Source organism: Heterodontus francisci, chromosome 42, assembly GCF_036365525.1.
Source record: "Heterodontus francisci isolate sHetFra1 chromosome 42, sHetFra1.hap1, whole genome shotgun sequence".
In the NCBI taxonomy this organism is placed as follows: domain Eukaryota; kingdom Metazoa; phylum Chordata; class Chondrichthyes; order Heterodontiformes; family Heterodontidae; genus Heterodontus; species Heterodontus francisci.
Window position 1 is genome coordinate 11,327,366 of NC_090412.1, and position 26,545 is coordinate 11,353,910.

Sequence of the window (26,545 nt, forward strand, 5' to 3'; positions counted from 1 at the left end):
ATCCAAGACTGAGATCGATAGATTTTTGGGCACCAAGGGAATAAAGCAACAGGGCAGGAAAGTGGAGTTGATGTAGAACTTTAGCCGTGATTTTATTAAATGAGGGAGCAGGCTCGAGGGGCCAGTTGGCTTACTTCTGTTCCTCTTTCCTTTTTATAGTGAACAAAACCTAACAAAAAGGATTAAAAAAAGTGAATTACATGGGCACAATTGCCCATGCACAGCCACTAGCCTGAATAATCTTAGTTACAAATGGAGGCTTTCAGAACAGAACCTTTAACCAGGGAAAAGGCAGGCTGTTTTTCTAAATGCTGGAAAAAAAGTCAATCTAACTTCAAGCAAGTTATTTAGTTTGAACTGAGTAAAGGGTTACAATACCCAAATGTAAAATTAACCAGCAAAATCAAGAGGTTCAGCACCTACTCACCACCCCCATGCAAGCTGTGGATTATGGAATATACTCTCAGCTGTAACAGGTCATTTGATATAAAAACAGAAAATGCTAGAAATACTCAGTCTTCTGATGAAATGCCATCAACCGGTTTCTCTCTAGAGATGCTGCCTGACCAGCTGAGTATTTCCAGCAACCGCAGTTTTCTTGCTTTTGTATTTGCAGGAAATGTTCCAAAAAGTAATTCCATTTTGTTACATTTTGAGGACTTGTTTTAAAACTGATAAAAGGATTCCATAAAATGCTGGAATTTGTGCTTTTTGTTTAAAAAGTATGCAAATAAGTGGTGGAAGTCACCTGTCTTCAAAAACCCAGCAGGGGCTTTTTGCCTTGGGGAGATGTTTACAGAGAATGACAGGTCAAGATTTATAGGGGTCAGGAGGCTTGACTCGAGATTGTCCAAGGCGAAATCAAAAACAGTCAGTTAGAGTTTTAAAACAATCAACCTGAAGGACAAAACCTCAGCTCAGCTTGTTCCATCTCTAAGAAACTCTTAGAAGAGAGTGTAAGAAATAGAGAAATTAATGATGCATTCCTCTGGAAAGGCCTGAAATTCCAGTTGTCACATTTCTCCTGACACGTTGGAAAAACCTGCCCAATAAATTCTCGATGCTGCCTGAACGAATTGCTCCAGAGAAAGATCCCAGTGGCAGCCTTCTATACACATTTGGGACACCAAACCAAAAAAAAAATTACATCTTTCCATACCTTTTTTCTTCAAGAATTAGCAAGTATTTGGCCAAAGTATTTTTATGTTTTTTTTGTGTGAGAGCGCTCTGGTAAGAAAATCTTTATTTTTCCAGTTATCCAGTGTGTGTGTGCATATGAGGGGCTAAAAGGAACTTTCATATTTCAATCTGTGTGTTAATGCTTTGCTTCACTACTGGTTTGTCTTGTATAAGATGACAATATTATCTGTTCATTATAAAAGAAACCTGGTTGGTGTATTTTATTCTGGGATAAAGAGTTGTGTCTATGATTGACCATATCGGTCACTGGGTAAACATTTAAATATATGTTGTGACCCATGGAGAAGTGGAACTAGAAAAGACAGTGCACTCCTCCCAACTTGGTCGTAACAAATGTGATATCGATTGATAATGTTGGGGGCAAAAGACCTGTATGAATATCTGCTATCAACCATGATTGGATAAAGATTACTAAAGAAAAAAACTCCAAGGAACAAGATGCAACCTAAGCCATTGAAACATGGAAATATCATCCCCAGGCAAAAAACTGTACACGAGTGTGGAGCTGAGGTGTCGTAAGCGTACATGTGGAAATCGCCGTTGTTTCTGGATGTTGTTCCTGGGGGACTCCAGAAGTAACTGGGGCACTAAGAGAAGCCATTGCCGACTACCTGACAATGGCTAGATAGGCAACGACACCATGGAAGTTGCATATAATTGTACACTTTAAAACTGACTTATCTCTGTATCCCCCCAAACAGCTGGTATGGCATCCTGTCCTTTATGCCATGAGTCACTGCCAGCTATTTTTTTTTTTAAAATAGGAGGAAATTATTATTCTGGTCTGGCTTTAATTGGCTGTTCTTTTCTGGCCACTAATATAGTTCACAAAATCAATGAACCATTTTTGGTTCAATAGATTGTAAGCAAATTCATGGGGCTTGGCTTAAAACTCAGCCAGACTGATGGGATGAAGCCGCCTGGTCCACTGGCTGCAAGAGCCTTATGCAAAAATTTATTTATTCTATGCTGGTAGTTTAATTTCTGACCATTATTAATACTGCTTCATAATGAACTTTCCCCCTATCCCTAAGTGAGTTGCCTTGTTAGAATATTCATATCGGACAATACCACTGATTTGCAGTCTGTTTGAAATAATGTCAAGTGAAAGATTTGTTTTTTTTTATGGCCGTAAGTCAGCATGCATTCTGTACATCCTCAACAGCTTGAATCCATGCCTGGACACTCAGCAAGCTTAGACCCAACAGACAACAGAATTTTTCTTAATAGAATTTATTTGAGCAGGTAGACAAATAATTACAGGTGGTGATCCATGGATAACTTAGCCTGTTAGCAAACAAAAGAAAAAAAAAATGTTAAAGTCTACACCTTCACATTATCCATCTGACATTTCTAAGTCAAGGATTGCATGCTTACAAACCACCTATATCACTTACAAAATTTCCAATGACAGTTTTAAACATAGCAAATCAGGCAGCTACACTTTCATCAGAGCAATAATAATTCTTAATCTCAGCAGTTTTCCATCTAAAATCAAGGATAAGTGCATTGTCAAATACTCACATTTCAAGGAACCTTCAACATCATTCCCATGTTACTGTGGCAAACAAAACAAAAGTAAAATTAGCCCATTTACAAGAGCACCATTTCAATTCCTTTTATTATTTGGTAGCAAAGCACTAGAGCACATTTACAATCCAAGAATTTTCTTGTATTGCTGCAGGGAGGTGATGTGCTGGGCTAAATGTGATTGTGCTATTTAGAGAAAAGGATTGGGAGGACGTCAGAGGAAATACAGGGCCCAGAAAGCTTTGCATACCCGCTAGCCACTGATCCAAAAAGCACTTAGAAGCCACGGAGTGAGTGAGCAATTAGGATTAAAAAAGTCTTTTAAAGAACTTAAAATACCCCTAACAATTTTATGTAGGACTGCATTTTCCACATTTACATTTCCAGATTGCAAAATGAAGACTAGAATGTTGTACACACTCATTTTGCACACCAGCCATTACAAAAATATCACATTAAGGCAGTCTTCTCCAGAACAGGATGGGCACGTGCCTCACTAAATACCTCCACACAAAAAGAAACTAACTCAAAGGGAAGGAATGGCAGCAGAGGAGTCTCGGGTATCAATCTAAATTACAACCCTCACAATGAGCTCCAATGCATTATGCCACATTCCAAACAATGTGCAACAGTTCCATTTAAAATTAGTGATTGAAATCATGTACTTGACAAATTCTGACACTGAAAATTTTGCAGCAACAGGCAACTTTGCTTTTAAACCCATTTTAAGACGGACTGCTGAAGCATGTTGACTACATAAGCATGAGCAGAAAAAAAGCAGCGACAGATAAGGCATCCTCAATGATCAAGGCAATCCTACATTTCAAAGTGAGAAATTAAATCTGTTGCACTCTGCAGATTGATTTTTTATACTTCATTTCAAATCAAGTTTACAAATCCAAGGTGGCTTCTAAATACTAGCCAATAAACAAAAACCATAATGCCCATGTGACAAAAAAGCAAAGGATTCAACGCCTTGAATGAGATTTCACCCCAAGCACAGATTCAACATGCACTGCAGATAAACCATGCACTTTACATAAATCTCAAAATTCAGCTCCTAAACTTGTACAAATCGCACTGTGTTTTACTCTGAACTGAAGTCATGTGCTGAGCTTAATTTCACTATGTGGTTTAACAGCTATTAATCAGGATAACCTCCCCTTTTGCACACCCAACATGAATGTTGAGATGATCAACTAGTAGAAATTAGCTTGATACTTGAAAATTGAGCCCCTTTTCCAATCCCTTTTCATCCTGTTCATTTCCCTTCATACTGCATTATAAAAGTTACTCTTTGTTTTCTAGTGAAGTTCACTCCTCCAGCTGAAAGACGCCATTATGTATACCTCACTACAAAACAGAACTTTGGGTGTACTTTAAGCATATCAAAAGCTAAAATTAAGCTTCAGTAACTAGATCAAAGGGTTCAACCTTTTAAGTTGTAAAGTTTGAGGAACCACTAGAATGACCAATGTGCTCATTTTTTAGAAATAATTCAAAATGAGTCAACAGTATTTTAAACCTTGCATAACTAAATGCCAGTAGCATTCTATTTGCTATAGATTAGCTACCAATTTTATATCCACCTTCAAATAGAAGATTGCAGCACCAGTAGTTTCTCCCAGCAGTGAGGACAATAACTAAATTTCCAGATTTTTATATAAAAATTTGCTTTATTTGAAGTAATCTAGATAGTAATGACTTTGCAGCTCCAGGTGAAGGCCTTCAAAATCGACAAAACATCAATTTACTTAATTCAATTCAATCACAGGGGGGTGTTTATAGACAATGACACATGTGCACAGATTCCCTTCCAATATTCCAAACAGGATGTCCATTGTTGCTTTTTCCAACATCACAATCATTAAACCAAAAAGCAGGCCCATTTAGACACTACTGACAATGTCAATCAGTAATTTCCCCTTACAGAGTCAATTATATTTCAGATTTCCAGCATCCACAGTTATTTTGCTTTTTAATTACATTTAGTGTCTTGTCCACTTGCAGGATAAAATTGATGCAACAATGGCACAGAAATTTGGAACACCCTGATTCGGTCACAAAGCCGCACCAGATTTACGTGAAACACAGGAAACATGCAGAGCCAGACGAACAGGACAAATTGAAATGGCATGCAGTTTGTATAAGCACACTCATGCTTGGAATCCAGTACCTGCCGCAGACGCTTCATTTCTGAAGGATATAATCCACAAGAACAAAAAGGCAAAACAAAGTTATTGACTGATTGAGGTAAAGGAACAAATCAGACAATGAACTCTGAAAACTTAGCTATTGGTAACCAGCAAAAAACATTGGAGGATTAGATAAGAGGAAAGAATGACCCAACTACTTTTCGGCACAAAGTTACAAGCACTCAAAGCATTTAGTTTTCTGATGAATTCTAGTTCAGCTAAAAAAAAACTAAAACATACTCTAAACCAGGGGTGTCCAATCTTTAGGAGCTGGTGCCAGACACAGGCATCGAAACCAGCGAGTGGGTGACATTTAACAATAGTAATGTGAGGCCCCAAGGGGAAAAAACCAAGACAGGGGATGGGAGTGGAAAGGGATTTTAAAAATGCCCTCCATACACACAGAAGTTCCATCCACCGACAAAGCCTGAAAACTTGGAAACTTCAACTCTCAAGACTGTTGGACTCAAAAAGGCATGTAAAGCCTGTGAGTAGCCTTTTCCAGTCCTCCTGGCCCTGAAACTCAAAAGCTGAAGTTGACTTGATGGATGGAACCAACAGGAGCTTTTCAGGCTGAATCAGAGGCTTGCAGGCCACACTTCAGACGCGCCTGTGCTAAGTCACATTAGTAAGCACCTCCAGTGTGAAAAGACTATGTTGATGGGTTTTGAGAAGTTCATTATTTTAAAACATGCTATGTTATGGGGTATCAGTAGGAGAAATGGCATTTGCATCAAATGCCATGTTACAACCATCAACTATAAATACGTGCATTTATAATAACGACGCAATTTAGCTGTCAAGAAAGCCAGGCTTATTAGCAAACTGAACACTAAAGCACCTACACACAAAATATTACCTTCTATAGTCCGGAAGGAAAAAAAGATAGCAAAAATGAACAAAAAAGACAAATCTGAAAAGTGAAGTTCTCAAATGAAAAGCTAAAAGAAAAACATAATTTATGAAAACAGAACACAAATCAAATATATTTTCCTTGCTGACAACAGCTTTCATACCTTTTTGCCGGCACCAACGTTAGCTTTAGCTGTACCCCGAACTTTCTTCATTCTGTTCTTACGTTCCTTTCGCTGTTTCCTAGAAACCTTCTTTCTCTCCAACAGACCATGCTAAAACACAATGGGCACAGTTGAGTAAAGAATATGCAGGCAAGCACCCATAAACACCCAATGGGATAAGACATTTTGCCTTCTTACCCTTGCCAGCCTGTGCTTAGGTTCATTTTTCTTGGCATAATCCAAGGAATCATAGACCATGGCAAATCCTGTTGTTTTGCCGCCACCAAATTGTGTCCTGAAGCCAAAAACAAACACTACATCTGGGGTTGTTTTGTACATTTTTGCCAACTTTTCCCTAATTTCTGTCTTGGGAACTGTGGCTTTGCCAGGGTGGAGGACGTCAACAACCTACATTAAAAAGTGAAGATCTGAGTGAGTACGATATTGAGATTCATTCCATAAACTTCAAAAATATAAAATTAGATTCTTACAAAAGGCCCAAAGGCACATGATGCTGTACCAAAAGGCATTACCAATGTCAGAAAGCACACACCTCTTTCTCAACCCCATGTGAGTTACCAATATTAGAAGATGCATCAAGGAATGAACTCAACACAAGGAACATACAAGGCAATATCAATCCGACTGCTGTCATATCTTATCAACCTGATGCAAAGGTGTGGTAGAAGGCATTTTTTGAAGGTTTCGGGGGTAAGGGTGTCAAAATCAGAGAAATTACCAAAAGGAATATAGTGAATACAATCAATGATTTGTCTCAAGTTCCTCTATTGTTAAAAGGAGGTGGAAAAGCACCACCAGTATAAATCAGGTAATGCTGTGGCTGAATGAGACTCTTACATAACTGTTTTCTCACTTGCACAGACCGACATCACGTGCTTCAGGTTCACTGACACTCACAGCTCCCTTGACTTCACTTCAGTTCTGCTTTTATCCCTTCCCTACCCTCCCAGAACCCCTTCTCCTCACCTACCAAACCACCAGTCTCCACAATCAACAGATCATCCTCCACCATTTTTCCCACCTCCAGCTTGCTGACAAATACATCTTGCCCTCTTTTCCCAGCAATTCGAAGGGACCACTCCCTCTAGGACATCCTGGTCCAGTCTTCCAACACCTCAAACATCCCTGCCCCTTCTCATGGTGTCTTCCTGTACAAGTGCAGGAGCTGCAACACCTGCCCTTTTACTTCCTCCCTTCCCACCACTCAGGGCTCCACTCTCCTTCCAAATGAAACAGCAATTGAATAACACTTCTTTCAATTTAGTATACTGTATTTGCTGCTCATTATGTATTCTCCTCTACATCACAGAAACCCAACGCAGATTGGGTGACCACTTGGCAGAATAGCTCTGTTCAGCCAACAAGTGTGACCCCAAGCTTCAGGTCGCCTGTCATTTTAATTCTCTGCCTATTCTCATTCTGACCTTTTTCCTCGGTCTCCTACACTATTCCAATGAAACTCAGCGTAGGCTTGAGAAACAAATACTTAATTTTTCGATTAGGCATTTGCAGCCTTCCAGACTCAACACTAAGTTCAACAATTTTAGATCTTAACCTCTGTCCCCATTTTTTTTTGGACTGGGGCAGTTGGCAATGATTTGCTATTCCCAATTATATTTCCTCTAGACCCATCTTTTGCTTCCTTTTACTTGTCCCATTACCATCTCCCTTTGCCTTGCACCATCATCCCATTTTGTCATTTAATCTCTCCTGCCTTCCATCCTATCACAGACCTTCTTGTTTGCTCTCCCTCCCACCTCTGTACTTGCTTAAAAACAGTTAAATTCGATGAAAAGTCATCGACCCGAAATGTTAACTGTTTCTCCACAAATGTTGCCTGACCAGAGTATTTTCAGCATCTTGTTTTTATTTATGAGTTTCAGGTGCACTGGCTCGATTCAAACTGATAAGGGATTGTTCTAACCCACTGCATCACATCCAGTTCTTCATGCTATGGAGAGAAGGGTAATGAGTGAAATAAGAATATAGGAACAGGAGGAGGTCATATAGCCCCTTGAGCCTGTTCCGCCATTCAATGAGACCATGGGTGATCTGCGACCAAACTCCATGTACCCACCTTTGCCCCATGTACCTCAATAGCTTTTAATTTTAAATTAGTTTTTCTACATTATTTTCTGTACCTGTTCATGCTATGTTAACGATCTATGTTTTTGGACCCCCCCTCTCCCGCCCCCCCCAAGTCTCTTTGAATCTCCATTATTTCCAGCCCTTCACTATTTCGAAAGTATCCTGCTCTTTCGGTTTTAGATCTAAAGTGGATGAGCTCATATTTGCCTACAACGAAATCCATTTGTTACAATCTATCAATATCTTGTCATAATTTTATGCTTCTATCTACACTGCTAACACATAAAGCAAAAGACAATGTTAAACCAGCACATACAGGCCTGACCATCGCAGCCAATATATAAAGAGCCAGCACTGGCTGCTGCCGTTGTTTGGAAAGTAGTAAGCTCTGTAGCAAGCAATAAACAATCTCCAACAAAGCATCCTAGTCTCAGTGTCTTCATAAACAGGCTTGGAGATGTCCCTAACATTAATGACAATCACATGGGATTGCCTTCAAAAATTCTGATAGTTACATCACATTAATGCCAGTAGCTAACCTACACTACCAGTTTCCCAACACTGCTGCAAACACGCACATTACTTAAGGAGTTTAAAAAGATGCTTGCCAATTATCTCAAGAGGACTGAATTCTGAAGACCCAGTGCAAAATAGCAAAGCTGAACTAGTTACCAATGTACTGAAGGATTAGAATTATCCTCCAGCTGCCAGAAACAACTTTTCTTTTCAGTTATAAACTTAGCATGGTCACTTTTTTAAAAAAATGGAGAAACTGAAGTGAAAGGCCTCCACTGTGTTTGACAAGAGTAGCAAACAAGATAAAGCAGAAAGCATTGATGAGGCAACACCAAGATTTTGTTCTTCAAATACTGATGACGGTAGGTTAAAACAAAAAGGGAAGAGCAAGAAAAGGAAAGAGTTCAACTTGATAAAGAAAAAGTCAAAGTAGGGACAATATGAGGAGTCACAATTTCACAGAAAAGCAGAGAAGAGTGTAGGGCCACGTACTTGCAGTTTTGCAGAAACAAAAGTTAAGACAAGCATCAACAATAATGACATCAATACAATTAATGTGCATGTGTGAGAGAAGGAAAAAGACAATCACTGATGAATTTTTTTGTATACAGAAATAAAACAGAGAATAGACAAAGGCAAGATACTTCTACTCACCATTTGCTTGCGTTGGAGCAAGCGGTTTGTCATGAACTTTCTCGTTCTGATGGTCACAGTGTCGTTCTACAATGTAGAAACAGCAAGCATTTAGATGTTGAGCACACAAGTTACTTCTGAACCATAAAATAGAGTACCATTTGCTGCTTGCAGGATCATGCCACTGCTCAGTGGCGTAGCATTCTCACCTCAGTCAGAAGATCTCAGGTTCAAGTTCCACTCCAGAGACTTGAGAACACAATTGAAGCTCGACACTCCAATGCAGTACCAAGGGAGTGCTGCACTGTAGGAGGTACCATCTTTCAGATGCAATGTTAAACCAAGGTGCCACCTGCCCCTCAGGTGGATGCAAAAGATCCCATGGCACTATTTTGAATAGCGAGGGAGTTCTCCTTATGTCCTGGCCAATATGTATCCCTCAGCCAAAAGGACAGATTACCTGGTCATGTATCTCACTGCTGTCCATGTGACTTTACTGTGCAAATTATCTGCTGCATTTCCTGCATCAGAACAGTGACTACACTTCAAAAAATACTTAATTAGTTGTAAAGTGCTTTCGGATGTCCCAAGATCATGAAAGGCACTATCTAAATGCAAGTCTTTAACTTAAAGACAGTACAAAACAAACACTGGGACAATAAAGGCAGGTCAATGTTTATTTGTTTACTGGGGAATCCCTTCAAACCTCTAATTTGACTGTTTTGCTGGACTATTGGACATCAAGTAAAGACAAGTCAGAACCTTTTCTAACTGAACAGACACATACCTATCCTTTTAAACTCCTGACTTGAACTGCATACCTTTTCCCCTCTTCTAGGATGCTTGAAGCCCAAACCAGAGTGCATAATTATTCTGCCCCGTTTGATGCTTAGCTCAGAATCAAATCCCATTTCCTAAACATTACTAAGATCACCTCTGCAAGGAATGTCCCCCTCCATCCCCACAGACAAAATCCTTGCCCATGTTTGTCACCTCAAGGTTCGATTTTTATCAATGTTCCCTCCCAAGTTCCATCCGACTGACTCCTAACTCATCCAAAACTCCATCGTATACATTCTGCCTCTGCTCTATTTCTGCAACCTCTTCTGTTCCATGTCTCGGTCTGAAACCATGGCAGAGCCTTCAGCCAGCTTGACCCTATTCTCTGGAATTCCTTCCCTAAATCACCTTTGTGTGATACATCTCTCCCTTCATTTAAAAGTCTGTTTAAAACCTTATTTTAACCAGGCTACCAGTCATCTCCTTAACCATCACTACTATTGCTCCCCATCCATTCATTAAAGATGGCATTGCTGTTAAATTCAAAAAGATTGCATAGTTTTTTTTTCTATTGAGAAACAACTTAAAATAAGTACTACTTCTAGATCGGAACTCTACTCCACTTATCCTTACTGTAACTAACAGCCTCTAGAGTTAATACTGCCACTTTCGCACGCTCAAATCACTTTACATCAACAAGGAAGTTGTCAGAAGACTGCACTCTTAATATAATTGAATCCCTCTCCACATGAGGGAGGCTGCAAGTTGACCAGCTCACACATGAACAACTCCATTAACAAGTTCTACTGAGTTCTCATCTTCAATGCTGGTACTGGTGCTGAGCTACATAAACACAAACTATCCGAGAGGCCGGTGAGGCCTGGTCACATTCCGTGCACTTAATATCTAAAAGCTAACCTCTGAATCGGGCAACTACTAATTCAGAGCGAGCATTAAAGTGCAGCTCCTGCCGCTCGGCTGCTTTGATGAACCAGGCCCCGCGGCCGAGCAGAGGAGGCACCTTTCGGAGTTTATGCGATTTGGTAAATTCAATAGACGAGGTACAAAAGAATGACAGCGGCGAATATACTCGGAATAGTCTCGACCAGCCATCCACCCCCGACTGAGAGCGGATGGCCCATAATGACGGTGATTTTGAGCGGATTCGCCCGCTCTTCACTCACCATCTCTGCTGCCGCCTCGCTCCAAGGCTCAGAAAAGGAACAAGGACCCCACGCCTGTCAATCATATGCCCTCGGGAGGGCCACGCAAATGCCTGATTGGAAACATTCATTTGCCTCACCCTCTATTAACATTGTCGAAAGTACACGTCTATTTTTTTCTTATGTTGCTGACTGTGTGTTTTCGTATTATAGGATCATACATTGCAGGAGGAGGCCATTCTGCCCATTGCACCTGTGCCAGCTCATTGAAAGAGTTAGCCACTTAATCCCACCTGTTCTCTATCCCCATAGCCCTGCAAATTTTTCCTTTCCAAGTATACATCCAATTCCCTTTTGAGAGTTACTGTTGTATCTCCTTCCAACACCCTTTCAGGCAGTGCATTTCAAGGTCGTAACAACTGGCAACTTAAAAACAATTATCATCATCTCTCCTCTCATTTCGCGAATGAATCCTAGTGTGTAAAAATAAACTCAGTCGTGCAGCATATCGGAACACTAATGTACTGTGCTATGGCCTAGTGGGACAAATGGTTTGTGATTTTTTTTCTCCCCTATTACTAAGAGGTAAGTTTGTCATTCATCTTGATTTCATCTGGACAGTCTCAAATTTGGACCTTGATTCCCAAGTCCCAATTGAATCTTGTAGGGACACTCATTTGTTCCAACTTTCAGTTTCAATTGCAGTTCTTCAGACAAAGTAGATAAATTTACCAAAATACTATTAGACTCTGAGATGAGCTTCTCACCACATATCCGCTCCATCACCAAAACCACCTACTTCCAACTCTGAAACATTGCTCAGCTACTAGGAACATAGAAGCAGAAGTAGGCCATTCAGCCCATCGAGCCTGCTCCGCCATTCAATACGATCATGGCTGATCAACCACCAATGCCTTTCTCCTCTGCCTCAGCTCATCAACTGCTGAAACCCTCATTCCTGCCTTTGTAACGTCCTGATTTGTTTATTCTAATGGCTGGCCTTCCATCTTCCACCCTGCATAAACTTGAACTCATCCAAATGTTATACCAAATCTTGTTCACCCATCACCTCTGTTTGTTGACCTACATTGGCTCCTAGTCTGACAACGGCTAGATTTTAGAATTCTCATCCTTGTTTTCCAATCCTTCCATGACCTCGCCCCTCCCTATCTCTATAATTTCTTCCAGCCCTGCAGTTCTCTGAGCTACCTCCACTCCTCCAATTCTGCCACTTGCATATCCCTGATTTTAATCACTCCACTATTCGCTGCCATACCTTCAGTTGCCTGGGCCCCAAGCTCTGGAATTCCCTCCCTAAGCATCTCTGCTTTTCTACCGCTCTCGCCTCCTTTAAGAAGCTCCTTAAAACCTATCTCTTGTCACCCGTCCTAATATCTCCTTATGTGGTTCAGTGTCAAATTTCGATAACATTCCCCTTTACTACCTTAAAGATGCTATACAAATGCAAGTCTTTCTTTAAATCAGCAGTCAGGTTGCCACAGAAGGCTGTTTCACATGTTGCACGGGCCTTACATTGGATTGAGAATAGTGTGAACTCTGGTTCAAAAATTGCTTAGGAGATAAACAAGAAAAAAGTACTTTTAATGAAGATAATACTTTAGCTTTTCACTGCATAATATTGTTTTTCTTTGAAATTTGGAAGGTATGTTGTGAGCTGTGACCATCCATCACATCATCACAGTAGCATCTACTGCCAAACTCTTTGAACACAATGAAACTCTCAGTCTAGCTATGGAAATACAATTTGCAAAAACAATCCTGCCATTTCCTAGTGGCTACAGCTGAATGAGAAAACCATATGTAAGCAAATGGAGGTATAAAATTTGATTTAGCCAAGGGTTTCTAAGTACCCAAATTTTGAGACAGGTCCATTTATTCACCCAGCATATTGCTTGACAGATACAGTGGTAATGCTTTGGGAACAATACAGAAAACATATTGCATGATTATACACATAATATTCATTGCACTTTTTTTTCCAGATGTCAATTCCACAAAGGGTGTGAAAGATCAATAATTGAGGCTGGCAGCAACCAGGAAGTGAGAGCAATGAAATTCATTAAGAGAAGTAATGATACATGTTTTAAAATATAAAACATTTGTCCCTGGTTATTTAACGGCTGACAAACAGTTAAATCAAAATGACCATCATTGCTTAGCGATTGACAATTGGCAGTGTCGTCAACAGCAATGCCTGGCACAAATCACTTCCTGGAGTTTCCTGCAGCCTGGGCAGTTCCCATCCTCGCGGTGACGTAATTGGCACCCTGGGTTGATTGGTCTATTCATCCGTCAGTCATGATGATAGCTGACAGTTGGCAGCAAGGCATGCCGGGATTTGTAGTCCTCCTTTCCATTTTCCACCATTCGCCTTCGGCTCCGCCCTACCGGCTGGAAACTACAGCACTCGGCGACTGGAGAGAGTCGGGCGCGATCGGAGGCGGCGATCATAGCCACAATGCCGGCGAGGCGGCGGACGCGACAGGTTAAATACCTTTGTTGATGGAGAATGTGTAGACGGCGGGGAGAGAGGGTTTTTGATGTGCTCGGGCGGCGCGGCAGCGATAGCATCCTTCTTCCCCCCCCACCACCCTGACGCAGGGGCTTCTGGAAAATTCGACCCGTGCGCCCGGCCGCAGTGATCGCGAGATTTGCCCCCCCCACACCACCATCTTAGTTTCGGTTGGATCTGTTGTCATTGGGGTTATGTCCCTGAGCTTCCATAGCACAACAAACCATTACCCCATCTTAACTCGCCTTGTTTTACTTTATTTTTCAGGGGTGGTGATTGAACTGTCTTTATTATTTTACTTTTCCCTCCTCTCCCAATAAAGAATAATGAGTGCAGTGTCTGACTGCGAGCCAATGAGGAAAAGACTGAGGCTGGAAGTTTGCCCATCAGCGCCACAGCAGCTCTCCTCTTCCACCATCTGTCAGCCAGAGGAGAGAAGCACTGGCTTATTAGTCCGCAGGAAAGGTCTGTAACCAGGCAAGGCTTGTCCTTGATGCCACTCAGTAGCATTTCCAGGAGAGTCTTATTTCACCTGAAAAACACTCCATGTAGGACTGTAATGTCCATTCATTTCCAGTCAATGCCATCTCTTTTTTAAAAATTTAACAACCAAATTTTACAGTTGTTTGACAGGGTTGGCAGCTGATTGGACTTCTCCCTGGAGGTTTTACCACATCCCTGACTGCCAAATAGCCTTGTTTCCCATTTCCAATATGTATTGAAGAAATAGTGAACAGAAGTGTCCAAAGATAATTAAACCTTATGATTTTTGTTCTGGGTTGCTTGCAGCAATGTCCAGGAAATGCATCTCTCATTCCTGGAGATTCCAAGACAATTCTGAATGGCTGGCAGCCCCTATTGAGTGTGGCAGACCAAATCATTCCCACCAGTTAATTTTCCAGCCCTTGTTGCTCAGCCAGTTTGCTGTGCCATTCTTGATTTAACCTTTTGCTTGATTTACATATGCTCCTCTTCAGCAGCAGGTTGTTGATTCCTCTCAAAGATCCACTTGTCAGCATTTGCTGCACCAGGTAGCAAGCAGATTATTTCACAAGTTACCAAACCTATGTGAGAAGTTGTACTTTGATGTTGCTGCTTAAATAGATTTTTTTCCTGAGTATATGTGCTGTGCTCTGAATCAGTGCTGGCGCAATGCAAACTCTTTCCAAAGTAACTCAAGATTTTTTCATGCTTTTTATGAATCTCCTGTGCTGTGCATTATTCCCTGAGAGGATGAATAAATGTTCCCAGGCCTGTGTTGGCATTGCAGTTGAGATAGCTGAATGATACTGGTACAGGTTGACTTGTGGTGTAATTCTGGAATCCTTTTCTAATTATGTTTTCCCCTCTCTCTGGGAGCTGCTTGGCTCTTCTCTATGGTGATGTGGCAGTGATTGCGAAATCTTACTTTATAACATTTCTTTGAACACAAAGATATTTTTCGATCAATTAAATGTATTTTTGAATTATTATGAAATTTTGGTACCATGACTTATAATTGTCAATGCTACTGACTTAAAGTATACATGAAAAAATGGACAGAATCAACAAACTGCACCTCCAAAATAAGGAGGCAAATTCTGGAATCCAATGCATTGGAAGCAGTTTGATTTATTCATTCATCATAAATCAGTAGTCCTCATTTCTGTGTTTTTAAATACTCATGAAAGTCACTCACACATTTCATGAAGCCATTTTACCTTCAGGTGTGAATTCATCTATATATTTTATGAGGCCACTGTACATTTGGATTGCACAGTGGTTTTGGGAAGAGTGTGTTGATGCAGTTACATTAATGAACATTGTAACAATTTTCTGGACACTCCAACTTTTTTAACATTTTAATTGAATGTGGCATCAAAAGTGAAACCCCTATTGTCAAAATATTCAACGAAATATCCAACGTCTAAGCATTACTCTGAACTATTTTGTCTTTTTAAAAAAAGTCTTGCTAGCTGTTTCCTTGTCCGTCCTCTCCTACTGGGTTTGACACCTTCCTGGGTGCAGTTCTATAGCTATTGTTTTCTTCTGCTCCCTCACATAAGTATCCATTTTTCATGTGTAAGTGAGACATTATGTTTTGGCAAGCTATTTAACCACAGGGACAACACAGCCAAGGACATGCATGTCATCACTTGCCTTCCATCCACTTGAATTTCCAGCTTCTAGCAGGAGTTGCTGGATAGAGATCAGGAGTACAAACCTTGGTTAATTTTTTCTTTATATTCGTTCATGGGATTTGACCATCACTTGCAAGACCAGCATTTATTGTCTATCCCTAATTGCCTTTGAGAAGGTGGTGGTGAGTTACCTTCTTGAACTAATGCAGTCTATGTGGTATAGCTATATCAACAGTGCTGTTGGGGAGGGAATTCCAGGGTTTTGACCCAGCGACCACGAAGGAACAACAATTAGATTCCAAGTCAGGATGGTGTGTGACTTGGAGGGAAATTTGCAGTTGGTGGTGTTCCCATGCGCCTGCTGCCCTTGTTCTTTGAGGTGATAGAGATCAAGTATTTGGAAGGTGCTGTCAAACGAGCCTTGGCGAGTTGCTGCAGTGCATCTTGTAGATGGTACACACTGCTGGCACTGTGCTCCGGTGGATTGCAGAGGATTGCTGAATCTAGATGCTTTGGTTAAGATCTGTAATTTAACGCAGACAGGGGATCAAATCTGGGAGCGTCCTGCTGTGTGTGGTTCAGCAACTTACTGTTGTAACGTACTGAGCCTTTGGGGAAGCCACATCGTATACTTTTAAGATAATTAATGCTTCAAGTTTTGTCACTACATTTTTTCCTTTTTTAATACATGTGTGGGATGTGAGCTTTGCTGGCAAGGCCAGCATTTATTGCCCATCCCTAAATGCGCTAGTCTAATTGTCCTTCTTACAACAAATACTACAAATGGTTACTAAAGATACCACCACTCTTGAGGCAGTGTTACTTATCTGGATTACATGACAATGATTCTGCTTGACACATGGTGGTTTTGTTATGTTGCTTGACACAAATGGCCATGATTCATTTTCATTATTCAGTATTGGGGTGTAGTGCATATGAGCCCAAGCCAGTCTTCAACTTCCATCGGCCCACAAACATTTCCAGCATGACTTGCTAGATTGCAATCAGGAGTGAGAACCATTTCTAAGTTTTAAGAGAGCTCAAGGGTTTCTAGCCTCCATTGAGTTTACCATCTCAGCAGATTTTGTACTCTCAGGTGTATATTGCTTCCCCAGCCATTGGTGAAGTTGCACCTCGCAGCCAAATGCTCCTGGACTGCAGCTTTAACAGAGTAAAGGATGCGCAAACTTGCACATGTCGTCAATTCAATTGGACCTGGCTGGTGTGGAAACCATGTTGCAGCATAAGCTTTTGTGGGCTAGGAGTTTGTGTTGCAGGCACACTTGACTAAAATGATTCTTCCATGAAATGTGTAATTTCAGCACAGGTTATGGATCGGCCTCGAGATCTTCCTGGCATGTATGGCTTCATTTGCTGAGCTAGTGACCTGACATTTTGCTCACATATTCTATGGATTCTTGAAGTTTTTGACAGTTTCTGACCCATGAACCAGAACAACAGCTTTGAGATGTTGGTGATATTACATCAGAGAACGGCCAGTTTGACATTAACCAAATGATAGAAAAAGTGATTCCTCTAAAATACTATAAGAAGAAAGGTTTTAGAGTGTTTAATAAGAATAGCCCTTGTTGTATTCCAGAAAGCCAGTTGGCGAAGGATAGAATTGGAGCCCATCTTTTGTAGGGTTACATATTATAAGCATACACTTCGTAACTCAGCAACTACAATTTAATTGAATGTCTCTTTATAGGGACACAAGTGAATCCCCATTTAATGCCCACCAGCTGCCTACGATGAAACAAATTAGTATACAATTAATACAATTACCATAAGTTTAGTCAAAAAAATTATTTGAGTCCTCCTTCTTTGGCCTCCTTGTCTTGAGAGACAATGGGTAAGCGCCTGAAGGTGGTCAGTGATTTGTGAAGCAGCGCCTGGAGTGGCGATAAAGGCCAATTCTAGAGTGACAGACTCTTCCACAGGTGCTGCAGATAAAATTGGTTGTCGGGACTGTTACACAGTTGGCTCTCCCCTTGCGCTTCTGTCTTTTTTCCTGCCAACAGCTAAGTCTCTTCAACTCCGCCTTTATGGCTGTCTGCCAGTTCTGGCGATCATTGGCAACTGACTCCCACGACTTGTGATCAATGTCACAGGACTTCATGTCGCGTTTGCAGACGTCTTTAAAGCGGAGACATGGACGGCTGGTGGGTCTGATACCAGTGACGAGCTCGCTGTACAATGTGTCTTTGGGGATCCTGCCATCTTCCATGCGGCGCACGTGGCCAAGCCATCTCAAGCGTCGCTGGCTCAGTAGGGTGTATATGCTGGGGATGTTGGCCGCCTCGAGGACTTCTGTGTTGGCGATACGGTCCTGCCACCTGATGCCAAGGATTCTCCAGAGGCAGCGAAGATGGAATGAATTGAGACGTCACTTTTGGCTGACATACGTTGTCCAGGCCTTGCTGCCGTAGAGCAGGGTACTGAGGACACAGGCTTGATATACTCGGACTTTTGTGTTCCGTGTCAGTGTGCCATTTCCCACACTCTCTTGGCCAGTCTGGACATAGCAGTGAAAGCCTTTCCCACGCGCTTGTTGATTTCTGCATCGAGAGACAGGTTACTAGTGATAGTTGAGCCTAGGTAGGTGAACCCTTGAACCACTTCCAGAGCGTGGTCGCCGATATTGATGGATGGAGCATTTCTGATGTCCTGTCCCATGATGTTCATTTTCTTGAGGCTGATGGTTAGGCCAAATTTGTTGCAGGTAGCCACATTCCTGTCCATGAGTCTCTGCAGACACTCTTCAGTGTGGGATGTTAATGCAGCATCGTCAGCAAAGAGGAGTTCCCTAATGAGGACTTTCCGTACTTTGGTCTTCGTTCTTAGACGGGCAAGGTTGATCAACCTGCCATCTGATCTTATGTGGAGGAAAATTCCTACTTCTGAAGACTTGAACGCATGTGAGAGCAGCCAGGAGAAGAAGATCCCAAACAGTGTAGGTGCGAGAACACAGCCCTGTTTCACGCCACTCAGGATAGGAAAAGGGGTCTGATGAGGTGCCACTATGCTGAATTGTGCCTTTCATATTGTCATGGAATGAGGTGATGATACTTAGTAGCTTTGGTGGACGTCCGATCTTTGCTAGTCTGAAGAGACCACATCTGCTGACGAGGTCAAAGGCTTTGGTGAGATCAATGAAAGCAACGTAGAGGGGCATCTGTTGTTCTCGGCATTTCTCCTGGGGAGAGGGCAGGGGTGTGTGTTCTGGTCCTGGGGAGAGGGCAGGGGTGTGTGTCTTGGGGAGAGGGCAGGGGTGTGGGTCCTGGTCCTGGGGAGACGGCATGGGTGTGTGTCCTTGGGAGAGGGCAGGTGTGTGTGTCCTGGGGAGAGGGCAGGGGTGTGTGTCCTGGAATCCGGGGAGAGGGCCGGGGTGTGTGTCCTGGTCCTAGGGGAGATTGCAGGGGTGTGTGTCCTGGTCCTAGGGGAGAGGGCAGGGGTGTGTATCCTGGTCCTAGGGGAGAGGGCAGGGGTGTGTGTCCTGGGGAGAGTGCAAGGGTGTGTGTCCTGGATCTCGCATGTCAGTGGTGGATCTCTCTACTCGAAAGCCACACAGTGCCTCAGGGTAGACATGCTCAGTCAGCTTCTGGAGCCTGTTTGTTTTATTTTTTTTATTTAGAGATACAGCACTGAAACAGGCCCTTCGGCCCACGAGTCTGTGCCGACCAACAACCACCCATTTATACTAATCCTACATTAACCCCATATTCTTTACCACATCCCCACCATTCTTCTACCACCTACCTACACTAGGGGCAATTTACAATGGCCAATTTACCTATCAACCTGCAAGTCTTTGGAGGTGGGAGGAAACCGGAGCACTCGGCGGAAACTCATGCAGACACAGGGAGAACTTGCAAACTGCGCACAGGCAGTACCCAGAACTGAACCTGGGTCGCTGGAGCTGTGAGGCTGCGGTGCTAACCACTGTGCCACCCCTCGAGCGAAGACTTACCCCACTATGCTGAGCAGGGAGATTCCACGGTAGTTGTTGCAGTCACCGCGGTCACCCTTGTTCTTATAGAGGGTGATGAAGCCTTGGTCTATATAATATCTATATAATTAAATTTTCGTGTACATTGCTCTTTACTGATTGGTTTCAGAAACATTTAAGCCAAACAAGAAAGCTTTTAAGACTGAGCACATGTTGCTTGAAATTCTTTCCAAATCTCAAGTGTGTTTGCCACCTCTGACCTAATTGTTTCTTGGTATAACATATAATGAACTTACACCATATCCTGCAATGCAGTGCCATAGAGATCCATGGGTATTAGGTGTCTGTCTTGGCTCAATTGTTGCACTGTCACCTCTGAGCCAGGTTTGAGGATTCATGTTCCAGTCCAGGAACTTAAGCAGATAACTTGGACTGACATTGCAATGGAGTAATAATGGAGTGCTGCATTGTCACAGGTGTCGTCTTTCAGATGAGCAGTTTCACTGAGGGCCCATCTGCTTGCTTGCGTGGATGTAAAAAAATGCAAAAGGTACTGAATAACCCTCGAACAAGAGTTCTGCTAGTGTCCTAATCAACATTTATAACTGGGCGGTGCAGTGGCTAGCACCGCAGCCTCACCGCTCCAGTGACTTGGGTTCGGTTCTGGGTACTGCCTATGTGGAGTTTGCAAGTTCTCCCTGTGACCGCATGGGTTTCCTCCAGGTGCTCCGGTTTCCTCCCACATGTCAAAGACTTGTGGGTTGATATATAAATTGGCCATTGTAAAAATTGCCCCTTGGGGTAGGTAGGTGGTAGGAGAATTGAGGGAAGGTGGGGATGTGAGAGGGAAAATGGGACTAATGTAGGATTAGTATAAATGGGTGGTTGATGGTTGGTGCGGACCCGTTGGGCCGAAGGGCCTGTTTCGGTGCTATATCTCTCTATGACCCTATAACTTAAGTAGCACTACTAAAATAAGCTATCTGGTTATCTGCATTTCAAAAGTAATTCATTGACTGAAGTGCTTTGTGACACCATGAAGTGTTATGAATCTTCTTTGTTACTGTTGTGTACTAACTAGTCCATTTTGAAATTTCTGGAATTGGATGCTTAACCTATGTAGGAGTTGCTGTAAATGAAATGTAAAACAACGTGTCAAGGTTTAAAAAAAAAAAATTAACAGTTGAAAATAATGTTTCTGGTGGAAAGGTACAGAATGTCAACCATGTGTTGCTCATGTATGAGGTAATGTTTTGATCTTAAAAACAGTGGAATTGGGAAATGATACAGAAGTAGGCAAGTGCACTCCTTAATAGGTAGAAGTCAGTGAAAAGAATTGCCTCAGTTCACAGAAATACCCTATCTTAGATGTAAACAACCTGGGTAGAAATATAGGAGGAAATTAGGAGCAAAGTGCACATCAAGAATAAGAAATGAGGAGGAAATGATTGTCAGCTTGGATTAAATAGTTGGTTCTGTAATATCTGAATGGAATTAATATAACTACTTTTTTAGATTTGTAAAATTTAAATTTTGAAATTATAAATTGTGCGTTAACGTATGTTTTGATATTTTGCAGGCCAAAGACAAAACTGGGAAGATTTAGAAACAGGCAAATGTAAAGATTTAAAGATGGACCAAGCCAGGTATAATCCTCAATTTGTAATATATATTGCTTGTGGTGTAGTAACTCCTGTTGTCCATGAATGCAGCCATCTTCCACAAGAGTGTGTGTTTTTTTTATTCATTCATGGGATGTGGGCGTCACTGGCCAGGCCAGCATTTATTGCCCATCCCTAATTGCCCTTGAGAAGGTGGTGGTGAACTGCCTTCTTGAACCACTGCAGTCCATTTGGGGTAGGTATACCCACAGTGCTGCTAGGAAGGGAGTTCCGGGATTTTGACCCAGCGACAGTGAAGGAACGGCGATATAGTTCCAAGTCAGGATGATGTGTGACTTGGAGGGGAACTTGCAGGTGGTGGTGTTCGCATGCATTTACTGCCCTTGTCCTTCTAGTTGGTAGAGGTCGCGGGTTTGGAAAGTGCTGTCTAAGGAGCCTTGGTGCATTGCTGCAGTGCATCTTGTAGATGGTACACACTGCTGCCACTGTGCGTCGGTGGTGGAGGGAGTGAATATTTGTGGATGAGGTGCCAATCAAGCAGGCTGCTTTGTCATGGGTGGTGTCGAGCTTCTTGAGTGTTGTTGGAGCTGCACCCATCCAGGCAAGTGGAGAGTAGTCTATCACACTCCTGACTTGTGTCTTGTAGATGGTGGACAGGCTTTGGGGAGTCAGGAGGTGAGTTACTCGCCTCAGGATTCCTAGCCTCTGACCTGCTCTTGTAACCATGGTATTTATATGGCTACTCCAGTTCAGTTTCTGGTCAATGGTTGCCCCAAGGATGTTGATAGTGGGGGATTCAGTGATGGTAATGCCGTTGAATGTCAAAGGGAGATGGTTAGATTCTCTCTTGTTGGAGATGGTCATTGCCTGGCACTTGTGTGGCGCGAATGTTACTTGCCACTTATCAGCCCAAGCCTGGATATTGTCCAGGTCTTGCTGCATTTCTACACTGACTGCTTCAGTATCTGAGGAGTCACGAATGGTGCTGAACATTGTTAAATCATCAGCGAACATCCCCACTTCTGACCTTGTGATTGAAGGAAGGTCATTGATGAAGCAGCTGAAGATGGTTGGACCTCGGATACTACCCTGAGGAACTCCTGCAGTGATGTCCTGGAGCTCAGATGAATGACCTCCAACAACCACAACCATCTTCCTTTGCGCTAGGTATGACTCCAGCCAGCGGAGAGTTTCCCCCCGATTCCCATTGACCTCAGTTTTGCGAGGGCTCCTTGATGCCATACTCGGTCAAATGCTGCCTTGAGGTCAAGGGCAGTCACTCTCACCTCACCTGCATGAGAAAAATGTTATCTTCACATATATATATATTAAAAAAATATTTGCAGCTACAGGCTGCTCCCCATTGTGCATGATCCACAAACTGCCAATAATGCCGACTCTGACTTTTTTTGCCCAGTGATAACTTCTGATGATGATAGGAGTGAGAGATGAGCTTTTCTAACACACTGCTTTTCAGAAGCACTGGAGAGGTGAACACGTGAGACAGTTTGAGGATAAAAATGAAAGAAAAGAAAGAGCATGAAATAAAATAGGATGACAAATTTGTATTTTGAATTGACCCATAGGTGCAGTAGCCCAGTGGTAAAGTCACTGGACTAGCAACCAGTGGTGTTTAGTTCAAATACTGCCATGGATTGTGAAATAATAAATCTCATAATTTGTTGGTTGATATCAGACAAAATGTTGATGAAAGCTATTATGTACTGATTCACTTTGGCCTTGTGAGACACCAATCCTACACCATCTGCTGTTGACTGTAGATGCCCTCAAAACAACTGGGGATAAACTAACTGGAAGTTAATGATTAGAGTGAGCTGAGGATCAGAGCGAAGCTTTGTAACCACAGTATTGGACTCTCAGCATGGGATGCCCAAGGTCAATTTGAAATTATTGACAGGAATTCACATTTGGGTTTCTCCAGGGCATTTGGTTAGGTATGGGTGTCTGTTGCCACATATCTCAAACACAGCTCCTTTTGGAAAGTCCTAGGATTAGCAAGGAGTATCCATGGATTAAGCTATTGCTCCCTAACTGTGGAGGATGCACCAGTGTTCAGTTTTTGGAAGTGTGTGTGGAAGAGGGTGGGGGGAAGTGGTGGTAAAGTAGCGAAGGATAGAAAATGTCAAGACAAAGCGGTTCAGTTTCACAGACATTGATGAATTTATCAAGTTCACATTTATATGTATTTAAATAATTGTTCCTTCAGCTCAAAATTGTATTATTTTGCAGCACTGAACAAATGCTGCAAGTCAAAGATGGAACTTTGGAAGAAACTTTGAACGAGAGTGGAAAGGTGAACATGCAGACAGTCCAGTATATGCAGCAACGCAGTATGTTGAATATTTCAGAAAATGAGTCCAGAAATAGTAAAACAACAGGGTACTGTCTGTCCGAAGAGAAGACTAGAAAACAGAAGGTGAAAACTCCCTTCAGTTCAGAGGCTGAGAGGTTTCAATCAGCCACCAAAAGTGTGGATAGATGCACTTCTGAAAGTGATAGAGATAACCAAAAAACACCAAATACCAAAGTGGAAAGTTCTGGTTCTGGAGAAAACAGTAAGAGCATTACCCCGGATAAAAAAAAGTGCAAGACACTTGACGAATGGGTAATAAAACCTCGTACAGAAGATGCAAGGAATACCATTCCGACTCAAGCTGGTGAGTTAATCACTCCTAAAGTGGACCATCACTTCAAAGACCTTGAAGCCAGCAACTCAACTGAAGATCCATTTGATGAGATGTATGTTGTCCCAGAGAGTCCGCTCTCTGATTCTAGCTGCGAGCAATATATGCCTGGCCCAAGTAGAACTGGAAAGCAAGATACTGGAAACAGAGACACAGAAGTATGGCTCCCTGTTAGGAAGGAGACTCAGTCTGTCTTGCCTATGCACGTAGATACTTCAGGTAATAGTTCCTATGAATCAGAGACTGAACATATTTGTTTATCAGCCAAAGTTTCAGAAAGTCTGGACACCTCCCTTACCCAGAAGGCTTACTGTTTTGATGCATATTCTGGTGACGAAATGAAGGAAGTGAATAAAGACATAAATTGCCAATGTGAGGATCCATTCTTAAAGGCACAACCTAAAGCATTTTGTGGTTTAAAGGATGGAATGCATGAAGCACTGAAGCTAGAGCAAAAAATAAACCCATCGACTAGTTCATCTTCACAGCCAGGGAATCGGAAAGGACCCCCAAAGGTATCAGGAAAACTCACTGATCATTTTGAGTACCTGGACAAGAAGCCACAAAGAATAAACAGGTACAGTTCTTTTAATTCTTCTATGTTCTGGGGATCGATGTGTACAGAGAAAATCTCAGCAGTGACTGAGAGATCGAACAGTTCCTCCACATGTGTGTAAGGCCTGCAATGACTTGACGAGCTTGTCCAGTGAGTTGCTGAGCCATACAGGCAGTAAAGGTTTCTATTTCCATTCTGAACTGACATAATCAGTTTCAGCTAAGATGATTTGAGGATACTGCAATTAACTTCACTGCCACTTGTTAGAGAGTGGAAAATCAGCCAGGGTTCCCATTCCTGTTTGCTCAAACGACACTTGCTATCAGTTCACATGCAGACATCAGGCGAGGACAAGCTCTAGCTCTGTTGTGATTTCTCACTCATTGGAATTGCATCCAGCAGTGATTCTGAAAGTGTGGTGCATGGACCACTGGTCCGCGAGGGTCCTCCAGGTGGCCTGCAGGCTGGTCCAAAATGCAAGCCACCAACGCGCAATGCCAAGGCCATACAAGAGCACTCACCACTTGTGTAATGTCACATAACCAGATTGGCTCCTGTGTGTGCAGCACAAGTCGTCATAAATCGAACCAACAATAATGCAGTTTTATAAGCAAGATTTGTGTTACTGTTGGTTTTGTTTGATTAGTATAAATGTAAGATAAGTATTAGTTTCTCAGAAGAAGATTATTGTGATGATTTTATAACCCATATTAGCTTTTAGATAAATGTGTTCTCTTGTAGTAATGTTTATAATATGAAAATGTCTTCATTCTGTTTCTTGAATTAATTTATGATATTTAATAAAAATTAATTCACTTAAATTTAATGGTGAAAAAGCAGCAAAATATTTATAGTTTATGCATCAACAAGCGAAAGCAGTTGGGGTAGAACTGGTAGGTGGTCTGTGGGGTCTTTTGCCCTACCTAAGTGGTCCATGGCCGAAAAAGTTTGAGAAGCATTGGCCCACAGGCATTGTAGACTCGAGCATGAAAAATGGCCTTTGAGGCAAGGTGTTGGAGATTGATGGTGAGACTGTACCTTAGCAAGTAGTCACTAATTTCAGTAAACCAGAAAGAGAAAAGATGACTATTATTTAACAAAAAGATATGCATGTTCCATAATTGGTTAAGTAGATTTTCTTCAGTTGTGAAAGCACTTTAGGGAAGGTATACTGTCTTAGATATTCTGTGTTTGTGTGAATCCTAGGAGAACCTTTCAGTACATTTTCCAAAGAATTCTGCAACATTACATTCTAAGCTTTTTGTTGCATATAGGGTGACTAGCTGTTTTTGATTTTTTTTCCCTTCTCATGTTGCATCTTCTACATATTAGTGTGAACTGTTATATCAGTTGTTTTGACCTGGTGAGGAAGATGTCTAGGGGTCTTTCTCAGCCTCACCTTGTTTTATTGTAACAGGGTTTTGTTTTAAACACATTGTGTTTTGAGCTCCCCCTTGGTGAATCCTTGTTCACCACTTTCCAATTATAAGGCAAAGAAACGAGCACAAACAGACCTTCTTAGATTTAAAGAAGAAAAGTGAAATTTATTAAAACTTAAACTTAAACTCTAATTCGGTAAACGCCTACAGATACACGCTGCGCCCCACGTCAGCATGCATACGCAATACACACATGCAAATAGAGACAGAAAAGGTTTAGTTTAGTTTAGAGATACAGCACTGAAACAGGCCCTTCGGCCCACCGAGTCTGTGTCGACCATCAACCGCCCATTTATACTAATCCTACACTAATTCCATATTCCTACCACATCCCCACCTGTCCCTATATTTCCCTACCACCTACCTATACTAGGGGCAATTTATAAAGGCCAATTAACCTATCAACCAGCAAGTCTTTGGCATGTGGGAGGAAACCGGAGCACCCGGAGGAAACCCACGCAGACACAGGGAGAACT

At 42.0% G+C, this 26,545-nt stretch overlaps 2 protein-coding genes across 5 annotated transcripts in view; one reads left to right on the plus strand and one right to left on the minus strand.

The window, feature by feature from the left end:
* rps24 (ribosomal protein S24) overlaps positions 1-11,213 on the minus strand; it is a 332,740-nt gene extending 321,527 nt beyond the window's left edge. Inside the window, exons 1-7 of one of the 3 annotated variants that reach the window (XM_068020564.1) lie at positions 11,164-11,212; positions 9,221-9,286; positions 6,140-6,349; positions 5,942-6,052; positions 4,907-4,926; positions 2,725-2,758; positions 2,418-2,487 (exon numbers count right to left, since the gene is read on the minus strand). In XM_068020564.1, coding sequence (XP_067876665.1) covers positions 4,921-4,926; positions 5,942-6,052; positions 6,140-6,349; positions 9,221-9,286; positions 11,164-11,166 — 396 coding nt within the window. In that variant the 5' untranslated portion in view covers positions 11,167-11,212 and the 3' untranslated portion in view covers positions 2,418-2,487; positions 2,725-2,758; positions 4,907-4,920. Of the gene's footprint in view, positions 1-2,417; positions 2,488-2,724; positions 2,759-4,906; positions 4,927-5,941; positions 6,053-6,139; positions 6,350-9,220; positions 9,287-11,163 lie in introns of those variants that run through there. The other 2 variants (XM_068020567.1, XM_068020565.1) reach the window with 2 other exon arrangements.
* Positions 11,214-13,517: 2,304 nt separating this feature from the next.
* parga (poly (ADP-ribose) glycohydrolase a) overlaps positions 13,518-26,545 on the plus strand; it is a 197,566-nt gene continuing 184,538 nt past the window's right edge. The window contains exons 1-4 of one of the 2 annotated variants that reach the window (XM_068020563.1): positions 13,518-13,648; positions 13,943-14,140; positions 21,327-21,393; positions 23,620-24,651. In XM_068020563.1, the coding sequence (XP_067876664.1) occupies positions 14,002-14,140; positions 21,327-21,393; positions 23,620-24,651 (1,238 nt within the window). In that variant the 5' untranslated portion in view covers positions 13,518-13,648; positions 13,943-14,001. The remainder of the gene's footprint in view (positions 13,649-13,942; positions 14,141-21,326; positions 21,394-23,619; positions 24,652-26,545) is intronic. The other variant, XM_068020562.1, reaches the window with a different exon arrangement.